At 29.4% G+C, this 10,917-nt stretch overlaps 1 protein-coding gene across 3 annotated transcripts in view; it reads left to right on the top strand.

The window, feature by feature from the left end:
* The window catches only part of dock (SH2/SH3 adaptor protein dock), a 29,736-nt gene that overhangs the window by 13,701 nt on the left and 5,118 nt on the right, over positions 1-10,917 (top strand). For all 3 annotated transcript variants that reach the window (XM_014429566.3, XM_014429568.3, XM_014429569.3), the window contains 3 exons: positions 2,468-2,701; positions 6,481-6,763; positions 10,428-10,610. In XM_014429566.3, the coding sequence (XP_014285052.1) occupies positions 2,468-2,701; positions 6,481-6,763; positions 10,428-10,610 (700 nt within the window). The remainder of the gene's footprint in view (positions 1-2,467; positions 2,702-6,480; positions 6,764-10,427; positions 10,611-10,917) is intronic.

Below are 10,917 nucleotides of genomic sequence, written 5' to 3' on the forward strand. Positions count from 1 at the left end.
AGTAAAATTAAGGCGTGGGTGGTAAGAATTAAAGGCGGTTAAGATGTCGGAGATTTTATCAGGATTTAAAACCAGGAGGAGATCATCTACATATCTACATATGTTCAACTATCTCTCATAATTATTAAAGTGTTATTCTATAACACCCCTTGGAAAAACGGCAAAAACGCATTTTTGAAAAAGATTTTAATTTTCATCACTATATAGTGCTTTTTGAGTAATTTTCACAATAACAGACCACGTTAAAGCTAGGAACGATAAAAATATGCTAACAAGTTTTAGTAATAGTGGATTACAGGAGATACTGAGATGCTATCTACATTATTCCTTGAGGGTGTGGGAGTCTTGTGTTTTTTGACATGATTTTTATTGCAACCTAGTTGTTTTACTCCTCTGTGTTTAGTATTTTTCTATTCCATGTGTGATACTATTGCAATCTGAATTAATAAAATTTAGTCTATTAGATTGTGCTAAATTTCATCATTCCATATTAGAATGATGAAATTTAGCACAATCTAATAGACTAAATTTTATTAATTCAGTATATGAATAAAAAAAAATTATAATCGTTTTTCCATTATACGAGTTAAATATGTTAAAATAATTAAACAATTGAAAAAATACCTCTTATGACATCAGAGTATATTTAAATAGGCTATAATTTATTGATTTTTTATTTTCTAAAAGTTACAGAAGAAAAAAATAAGTGTCTTGGTTGAAATACATTTTACCTGATGTAGTAAATGGTGTAGATAAAGAACTGCAGGACTTTTTATGTGGAGGGTACTGACAGGGTTAAAATGTCTCTTATTCTTTTATTTCTCATTATTTGATAAGACCTCACTAATAATTATCTGTTATAGTTACTTCTTTATCTGTGAGTAATTAAATTGTAATCATCATAGATAAAGTGGTATTTCTTTTCTTTTCTTTATTTCTTTTTTCTGATGTTTCCCTGTAGATTGCAATTATAAACATTTTTAACTAAGACTCTTAATGAACTACTGCTTCATTGTTTACTCTAGGATTCATCTTGTCATTCATTTAATTGTGCTTTATTGATGCCGTGGTTCATTTAAAACTTCCGCAATTTTTCTGGTTACTGTCCTCATTCGCTCTTTCTCTTTTTTTTTTTTTTTATATCGATGGCTGTGCTCTCTCTCTTTGCCTTAATAGCTTTCTTCTTGTGTAGTCTCAATCTACTTTTTTCTTTTGGATTTATCATTTTAGGTATTCATTTCTTGTACTGGAATGTTTAATAATTTAATACATACCGTTGAATGACCCGAGTTTCAACTTCAACAGAGCTTGAAAATTTCTTCTCTTCAATTAATGTTTCTAAAAATGGAAAAGTTTTAGAAGAGATAAAGTTAATTTTTTATGTATGGAATCCAATTATGATTTTTTTTAATTTGTCTTTTCATAAATGTTTCCATTCAGTGATCTTTAAAGGTAATACTCTGGATATTGTTTATAATGACCTCGGATATAATGATGGATCGGTTAGTAAGACAAATGTTTCTTGACCTACGATTTTCAAGTTATAGTGATGTATCTTGCATCAGATACAGCAATTGTGGTCATAATGACTGAACAGTCATAACTACTTATTATGATGACCCATCGAGCAATAAATGTTTGGTTTTAGCAGTGACGGCTACCCTGGAGCTCATAAAATGGTTGTGCTCACCCAAACCTTAATTTTTTGAGGGAGGTCTATTTCTCTTCTGTGAAGCAAAACATTTTTTGAGATCTATACCATACGTTACCAGGCGGTCATTGGATCTAGACATTTCTAGAGGTCAGATTCAAATATTTTCTTGAAGGCATAAAATTAATTTTATGAACCTAGCAATGAAGCTATGGGAGCATCTTCTGTGATTCTGACCACTGGTTATCTAAGGTTTAGCTTGCAATTTCAGAAATCTATAATGGCAATGCATTATTTAATCCTTAAGAGGTTGGCTTATTTTATAAGCTTTGGTTTCTTTTATTAACTAAATTAAATAAATCCAATTCATTAGTGAATGGTGTCAGTAATTTATTTTACAAAATTCCTACTTCACATTTGCATATGGATGGTGAGTACATACTTTCTTGTCTCTATTTCTTAATAACATTCTTAAGGGAGACAGAATATATTATTCAATATATTTTTTTTTATACATTTACATGATTTATGTTGTATGATCGGTTATAACGACAATCGGCTGTAATGACCAAGTATACCTGGTTTCTTGGATGTTGGTATAAGCAATATCCAGTGTATTAATAAAAAATCTTCCCCTGCTAAATTATTTCCTGGTCAGTTTTGTTGTGTTTTTATATGAATGTTATAAAGCAATTTCAAGTTCTTTAACCACTTAAAATATTTATTTTCTAGGTTTTTAAATATTATATTTGAACACATTTTTTGTCATCACTCACTTGTTTTATAATTACCAATAATTTATAATTGTTCTTATAGTATAAAAAGGAAAGTTAAGAAGAGCAGTAGCTCCAGTGGGTCCAAGACCTTACCGACCAGTAATACTGGAAGAGGTGCAGTCGATTCACCTACAATGGCTCGCAGACTGCCTGCTGACCCGTCAGATGCCATTGGAATGGCTGTAGTGAAGTATAATTATCAGGCGCAACAGCCTGATGAACTGTCTCTAGTCAAAGGAACTCGGATATTGATACTTGAAAAAAGTAATGATGGGTAAGTATATTTAATACTATTATAAGCACATAATTGTCATTATATAACTATACACTGATTTTTTTAAATTTTTAACATTCCAAAATCTGACATTTTTTTGAACTGATATTCACTAGTCACTATTTAGGAAGGAGGGTAAAGCAGTCTAAGCAGAAATAAGTTTATGTTTTATACACTGTAGAACATTTTAACTATTACTACTTGTGTTTTCCTCCCTAAATATTTCCTTCTATCTACTCAGAAAAAAAAAATTATCTTTGTATAGTCATTACCTTTTATAGTGGATATTTAATTTAATTTCTTCCTGACAAGGGTGTAGCCAAAATGAGGGCGATTTGTTTTGGCCTCTCTTATTTAGGTATGAAACGATTTTTTGAACGAAAGCCACTACTGATGTTTAGGTGTTATATCTCAAATTATTCATTGAGATCCCACGAATGTTTAGAAACAATATGGGCTCAAAATACTGATTAGTATTTAAAAAATATGTTTATTGTTCTGTATGTATGCTATGAATTTTGGAGTGAACACCTCTACCGATTAAAGAAAGATATTTTTTCCAGATTGAAAACTAATTTACAGAAATAAGAGTAGTAATATAGAAATATAATATACTGTTACAAAGTCAAAGACTTTACTTAAAATATAAGTGATCTTTACTACTGATACTTACAATGAGATCCTGACACTTTTCATTGAAATATTCTGTTGCTGACAATTCTTAAATCTTTGTAATTTAGATCTGATGTCATAGATTGTTTTTGGTGTTTACTTCTATAATTGGGACTTCATTGTACAATAGCTTGTGTAAGACAGACAATTTATCAGGTTTAGACAGGTTGTGACACGTCTGTTTGCAAACATTTGAATTTCTTCGACACATGCTTTGTTTTTCAGTGGTATCTAAGGTTTCGTACAATAAACAAGTGAATAAAAGTGCACAAAATGTTGAAAAAAAAAATGTAATTCATTAGCAGCTACTGATAAAGTAAAGCTATTGTTACTATATGATGGTGGAAACTTGCCTGAATAACTGCACAGAGTTTAATATTATACCAAAGTCTACTCTTTATATAACTTACAAAACAAGGAGATCTGTAAATCTGTTCTCAGTATATTGACGGTAAACGAAAACAAAAACGAATTCAATCAGTAAAGTATGGACTTGAAAAATTTCTTCCAAAATGGATGAAGCAGTAATGGAATAAAAACATTTCAATAGGCACTCCAATGATAGAACTTAAAACTCAAGAATTTGCGAGTAGGAACCATATTGATAATTTTTGTGCCAGTGATAGATGCTTGTGGGGCTTTGAGGAAAAATAAATAATTAAAAAAAATAAAAATATTTGTGGGAAAAGCAATTCCATGGACAACGAATTATGTAATCAGTGGATTGAAGGGCCTTCCAGGTTTATTATGTGATCTTTTCTCCCAATAACGTCTTCAGTGCTAATCATTGCAGGACCCTCTATAACTAAGAGAACTGTCATTTGAAATCTGCCTATTTGAAAACTGAGTAAATAAAAAGCCATTTTTAAGTGATGAAAAATCCTAGGTCCCTTGAGATCTCAGTTTTACACTGTATCTAACATAAGGTAATGGAATGTGAGGAAAAAAAGCATAAACAAACCAAATTTATGAGTAATGTTTTTCTGTTACCATGGTTACTTTGACAATATACGTCAATTTTATCAGACTATGGGATAGTCGTTATTACCTATCCATTTGTAGGTCAGGTACATTTCTAATGATTTGTTGATTGAATGATTTGTAGGTACGTTTCTAATGATTTGAGCAAATGGCCCAACCAATCATCAAGTGTGATAATTGAAGAAAGATTAAAATATTTCATAATATATTTAAGAAAATCAAAATATGGTAATATAATATATAATGTATTTTGGGAACATTAAAATATTTGAATATAGTTTGGAATTCTTATAAGAAATTTAAAATTTAACTACCTTCCAGATGGCAATATTAGGGGTATTCATGATGTTGTGTTAAATGTTAAATGTTTTACCATGTTAAATGTTATAACTATAAGATTGTGAGCAGCCCTATTTGAAGTCATGTTAAACGTTAAATGCATAAGAGCCCCTAGCGGATTTTCTCAGCAACTTGTTGTATAAGCCTTTATGTTTATAACCTTCCTTCCAGACCCTCATGTTATTGTTTACGTCAGTTTTGATTTAAGAAATTAATTACAACATGCCTAGAGTGAGTGAAAAGTGGAATTTGTGTGAAAGTTTAGCTTATGAGTGTCTTATTGATCTTCAAACTTGTGAAGAAGAGAATGAAGATGAGCTAATTGAAAACTGTATTGAAAGTCACAACAACTAATATGGCGGCGATCTCAACTGGTCTATTGTGTGACGTCATTCTCGATTTAACTGACCAAGTAACAGACTCTCAGCCATGTTAAATGTTATTTCGTTTTACCACGGCAAAAGAAGGCAATTTTTTTCGATTTAACACGAGTTTTTCCATTTAACACGCTTTAACATAGATCATGAATACCCCTATTGTCCCTCATAAAAGTAGCAGATAACTCCATTGTGAAAAAAAAAAAAAGAAAAGGTATATAGTATACCTTTACACCTTACAAAGGAACAAATAATAAAAAAAAGGTTCCTCATAACATAATCTATCCAAGCTCATATTAACTAAATTAACGAATTTATTTTTCTCCACTTACTTTGAATTCCAGAAGTGGTGCAAATAATAACAAGTGTTCACAAAAATACATACCCATGAATTACACAAGAATTAAACACAACAGGTGTAGTGATGGTAGTGCCTGAAGCTTAACCTTTTGGCCACTATGAAGCAATATTAAATACCTATTTACTAAGAAAACTTGATCTAGAACCAAAAGCAAGATGATATAGTTGTGCTATGTCAAATATAAATTGTTTTTACATAAAAAATACAGATTTAAGAAACCAAGTAATTCAATTTAAAAAAACAGAGAATCCATCCCTCAGTATGTGCTTCAATATCTCCTTATGCAGGATTTTTTTAATTCTTCGCAACCCTACATGGCTTTCCGAATGCATTCCATCACGTGGATCTGTACTCGTCTATATAGATTCCTGCATTGTGTGTAAACATATGTAAAGTAAATTCATGTATTGTCAGAAGGGAAGTTAAATTTTATTCTGAAAAAACATTTTAACTGACTACTTAATCAGGTTTTAACATTCATAGACATCAACTTTATTAACAATCCACCGTCAGGTTTTAAGTAGGCATGCTATTACATAATGTCTCTTAGGACAGATGTGGTTGTAAGATATGGTTATTTGTAAAATTAAATTTATTTTATTTTCTTTACACGAGAAAAACAGGAAAAAAGCTATGAAGGAAAGTAATTTTCATTGTGCATAATTCAAAAAGTTTCCTTGAATAGCCCCAAAAATATATATCTCCTGAAGCTTTCTACAAGCTCTTTTTTAAGATAATGAAATTTTCTAGAGAGGTTAACTTACAAAAAACCTTAATTGGAAGATACAGCAAACAATTTTTGTATTACCTATGGAACCAAAATGGTAGAAAAAGTCATGTAGGTGGATGTACTATTATTTATTATTAGCATTTAGATTTTAAATTAGAATAAAACGGATTTGTTACAAAAGTGTTTTTTTGAACATCTGTTATACTGAATCTTATAATTATGATTTTATAAAAGATAGAAGAAGATTGTATGCTAAATTTGTTTTATATATATAACAGTTGCAAATTTAAATAACAAATAATATGGTTGGTTGCAATAGATGGTGGAGGGGACAGAGTGGATCTGCTCAGGGATGGTTCCCTTCTAACTATACCCAAGAAGAAATTGATGCCGACGATGCACTGCATACGTATGCAATGGCAGAGAATGTATTGGACATCGTAGTTGCCCTCTATTCATTTTCTTCGACATCTGAACAAGAGCTCTCTTTCGATAAAGGAGACAGGCTGGAGGTCATCGATAGGCCACAGTCTGACCCTGAGTGGTACAGGGCCCGCAACAGTCATGGACAGACAGGCCTCATACCGAGGAACTACGTACAAGTGAGTTGCCTCATCGTTTTTTTATTTCTTTATTTATAAAAGTTGGATGTTTTTTCTTTATTTTTTATTTTTCTATCTTGTTCCTTAGCATTGAGCGAAGTTTGAGTTTTGTTCAGGTTTTCTACCATTCTAATAAACAATTTTCATCAGGTGGATATTTATAATTGAATAGTAAATATTTTAATTGTTAAAGTTTCAGGGAAGAGTTCTAAGATATTTTTGTTCATTCATCTACACCATTAGTTCTCATTTTTTTTATCTTTTGCAGCATACACTTATATGATTAAATACTGTTCACTACACTCCTTTTGCTGCCATGGTAAATTTTAGGTTTTTGTCATTAGTCAATTAGATCATCAAATAAAAATGGAATTAACTTTCACATTTCTGCTTCTGAGAGCCATTTTCAAGAACTGACACTATCATATGTTATTCAGAAGGACAGTGTCACTTTCAACGTTTGTCTTATTTGAAATTAATTAAATTAAAAATTAAAGGTTGGCTAGACAAATCCGCTGCACTGGACTATTATAGTTCCACTCAACATCTTTTCGACAGAGGTTGTACACCATCCGCGCAATTGTATTTTTCTAAAACTCTTGGAATTTCATCTTTAGATAAGAATGTAAAAGTAACTACAGGGAAAAATAATAATAATAACATTAAATGGAAAACATACTTAGGCTCCAATAAAAAACTTTCATCATCAAGTTATTTCTGCTTTATTTGTTCAAATTATTTTTAGTTTGTAAAGAAAAAATCTAAAACAAATATTTTTTATACATTAATAAATAAGAATTAATTGAACTATTTTTGAATTATTAAACTGTCAATAAAAGATTTCATTTGCACTTCATATGTTAAATTAATGTGTACAATATAAATTTTATAATTTATACTAAAATTAAACTTTGTATTCTACATTCTTAACCATTTACAATTAGTACACTATTGATAATTTGCGTGAAAAACAAAAATTTATATTAAGGCTGAATTGAGTTCCTGTGATTTTATCAGAAGATGAACAGAGACAAATTTAAACAAGATTGAACTCAAATCACTACACAAAACTGATCCAACAATGAAATGAAATTATCTTAAAAAAAAAAAAAAAAAATCATTTTTTAATAATTTGTAACTTTTTGGTTTGACAAGGTTTTAACTTTTATAGCCATAATTTTGGGAAAAAGAGCTTCAAATTTACTATATTCTATAAAATCTTATCTTTAGATCAGAGTTGGGTAAAAATTAGCTGTAGTTTTAGTCATAGTTAATTTTTGCTCATCTCTGCTCTAGACAGAACTATGTCATGCTATTAGTTCCTTAATTTTTCAACTAATGGTACTGAAATTTATTTCGAAGCTAAGCAGCTTAGTTGTGAGTGACTTCTAAGGGAAAACATAATTTAGCCAATTTTGTTTGTCAAACTATGGCAAGGAATTATTTAACCTTTTAATCAAACCATTGCTTTAAATCAAATAACATTAAATTTTGAAAATAAAAATAATCTCCAAAAACGTACTTAAAAAGAAAAGTATATTGATTTAAATTTTTAATTTCTTTTTTATTTTCCCCTATAAATACATTAGTGCCAAGAACTATGTCTAAAAAAATTGTTAGAAAAATGAAAACTTCTATCATGCATTATACATTCTAATAGAGTGTTCTATAATTCAACTTTGACTTCCTTTTTATAATTTATTTGTTAATAAATCGCTTATCCATTTATCTTTACGAGTTTTTTGCTATGTATCTTAATAATTAATACTATTAAATAAACTTTTAATTTATGACGATTTTCCCTTATAATAATTATATTACAATTTTTTTTTTAAAATTAATTATATTTCTTTTCAGGACTTCACTTTAAACCCTTTATCCACTTCTCCAGTATTTATATCATCCAAACAACTTTTCGGGCTCTTCTGCCCATTATCAAGTTCTGCAAATAAAAATGTATATAATCAACAGTTTTATAATTAATGTACAGTTATATTCAACAATTTTTACATTGCATTTTAATAAAAAATGTCTTACTAATAATTCAATATTTTGCTTTATATGCATTCACTTCACTAATTTATAACCGTTTACCCATCTAAAATGTTTTTGAAATTGAACTAAATTTCTTAGTTACTGTTCTTATTTTTTCCTTACCTTATTACTCATGTGTGGACATATATCATTTTAAATTGAAATAATTTTTATATATTCCAAATTGAATATAACTCAGTGTACTGAGTCCTGAATTGTTATTAATTTATGGATTTGTTTAATTTTATTTCTCGATGTTATGTATTGATTTGATTTTATTACCTTGAAATTACTGTTATTCTAAAAATTTATTTTTATTTATTATGTCCATATAATGCTGTCCCATTTCTCCTGTATCAGTTTTAAAGTTAACTACATCTTTTATGTTTTTGGTTATATAAATAGATTCTACATATTTTCTAATTCTTACATCCTCTGCTTTGTCATAGATTGATAATGGGTAGAGAAGCCTGAAACTTTGTATAATATTTGGAGTGGAGAAGTGGATAAAGGGTATAAAATACTCATGAAAAGAAATATAATCAATTTTAACAAATAAAACTCTTTGGAACATAAATTGTAGAATTAAAACTATTTATTTATATACATTTTTTTATTAATAGTAGGTCAGCCTCATAATCCATTATTGTGTTTTTGCATTGGTTATAAAAATGCATTAATATAAATGAATTTGTAAATAATATCAGTTTTACAATAATTAACGTTCATCTGAAATTTTATTATATTCCTATTAATAAAACAAGATAAAATTGAAAGTGAAGTTACACTATACAGACCTATCTGGCATTATCTGGTTTACTTCCTGCAATATCACTGAGAGTTTCGTTATCAGCATTATAATTTGATATTCAGATTGTTTATAGTGTATGTCTCTTTTATTCATACTTGTGAATATCTGTTGAACATATTCTTTTCTGATCAAGTGTATTTTCTGTGTTGATCTTTTTTTTTTTTGGTGTCTGGTTTTATTTTTGTATGACAAGATTGTTATTCTTTTTTATTGTAATTTGCAATTAAATACACTATATATGAAAGAGGGACAACATTTTTTTTAGCTGGAGTTAATTTTTTTTTTTACTTACTACCGAGGTGGACAAATGGAACCCCGTCGTAATCCAAGAACTAACCCTATAGAGATTAAGGTTTGGTTTTATTGATATTATACCTAATATTTTTCTTCTTCTTCTTCTCTCCTCTCCCCCTAATAGTTAGGTTCAGCATTAAAATTGTGAACTTGACGGTCGTTTAGAGATTTTACAGATTTTCTTGAAGCTTGGTCAGTAAGTCTATGGAGTTTAGTTAGATTTACCTTCTGATGTCCTCCAGCTCAATGCATGTCCGGAAAATGTACTCTTTGTAATGGTGTCATTACCCTGTCCTGCTCTCTGTAATGCTGAATTTTTTATTAAGATGAACTTAGAGCCTTTTATGAAACGGTCCTAAGTCTAAAGATTATAACAGAGCGCTGCCTGCATCATTGGGTTGTAAAGATAGATGTGTTCCATTAAATTTAATTTATTTATTTTTTTGCTCTTTATTTTCTTGTACTATTATTATTATCCTTATGCTTATGTATTGTTATCAAATGAATTATTTTTTATTTTCAAAGGAATTGAGTGAATACTTGACGCAGCCCTTAAGAGATGGTTCTAGCAACATAGCAGCAGCTGAAAGGCCTCACCTTGTTGGCAAGGAGTGGTACTATGGTTCCATCACACGGGCACAATGCGACGCTATCCTTAACCAAAGTGGGAATGATGGAGATTTCCTGATTAGGGATTCAGAAACAAATGTAATGTTTATTTTTCCAAATAATATATAAATTTTTTAATTTCATTTATTAACCAGACAAATCATGTACATAATTAGATATTGGCTAGTAAATAAATTACGTATTGGTAATAAAATGGCATATATGTTGAGTGAGAGTATGTAAAATTGATCCTATCTTTTATAAGTGGATGGGTATTATTTATAGGTGGTTGGGTATTTTTTAAAATGATTTTTCAGGAATGAAATGAATTATAGTTTAACTCTTGATTGTTCATTTTGGCTCTTTAAAGTCATTTTTTGGTCTGCAGAATGTGATTATTCAATTA

Source organism: Halyomorpha halys, unplaced genomic scaffold (genome assembly GCF_000696795.3).
Source record: "Halyomorpha halys isolate HHAL.00 unplaced genomic scaffold, Hhal_1.1 Scaffold809.1, whole genome shotgun sequence".
Lineage (NCBI taxonomy): Eukaryota > Metazoa > Arthropoda > Insecta > Hemiptera > Pentatomidae > Halyomorpha > Halyomorpha halys.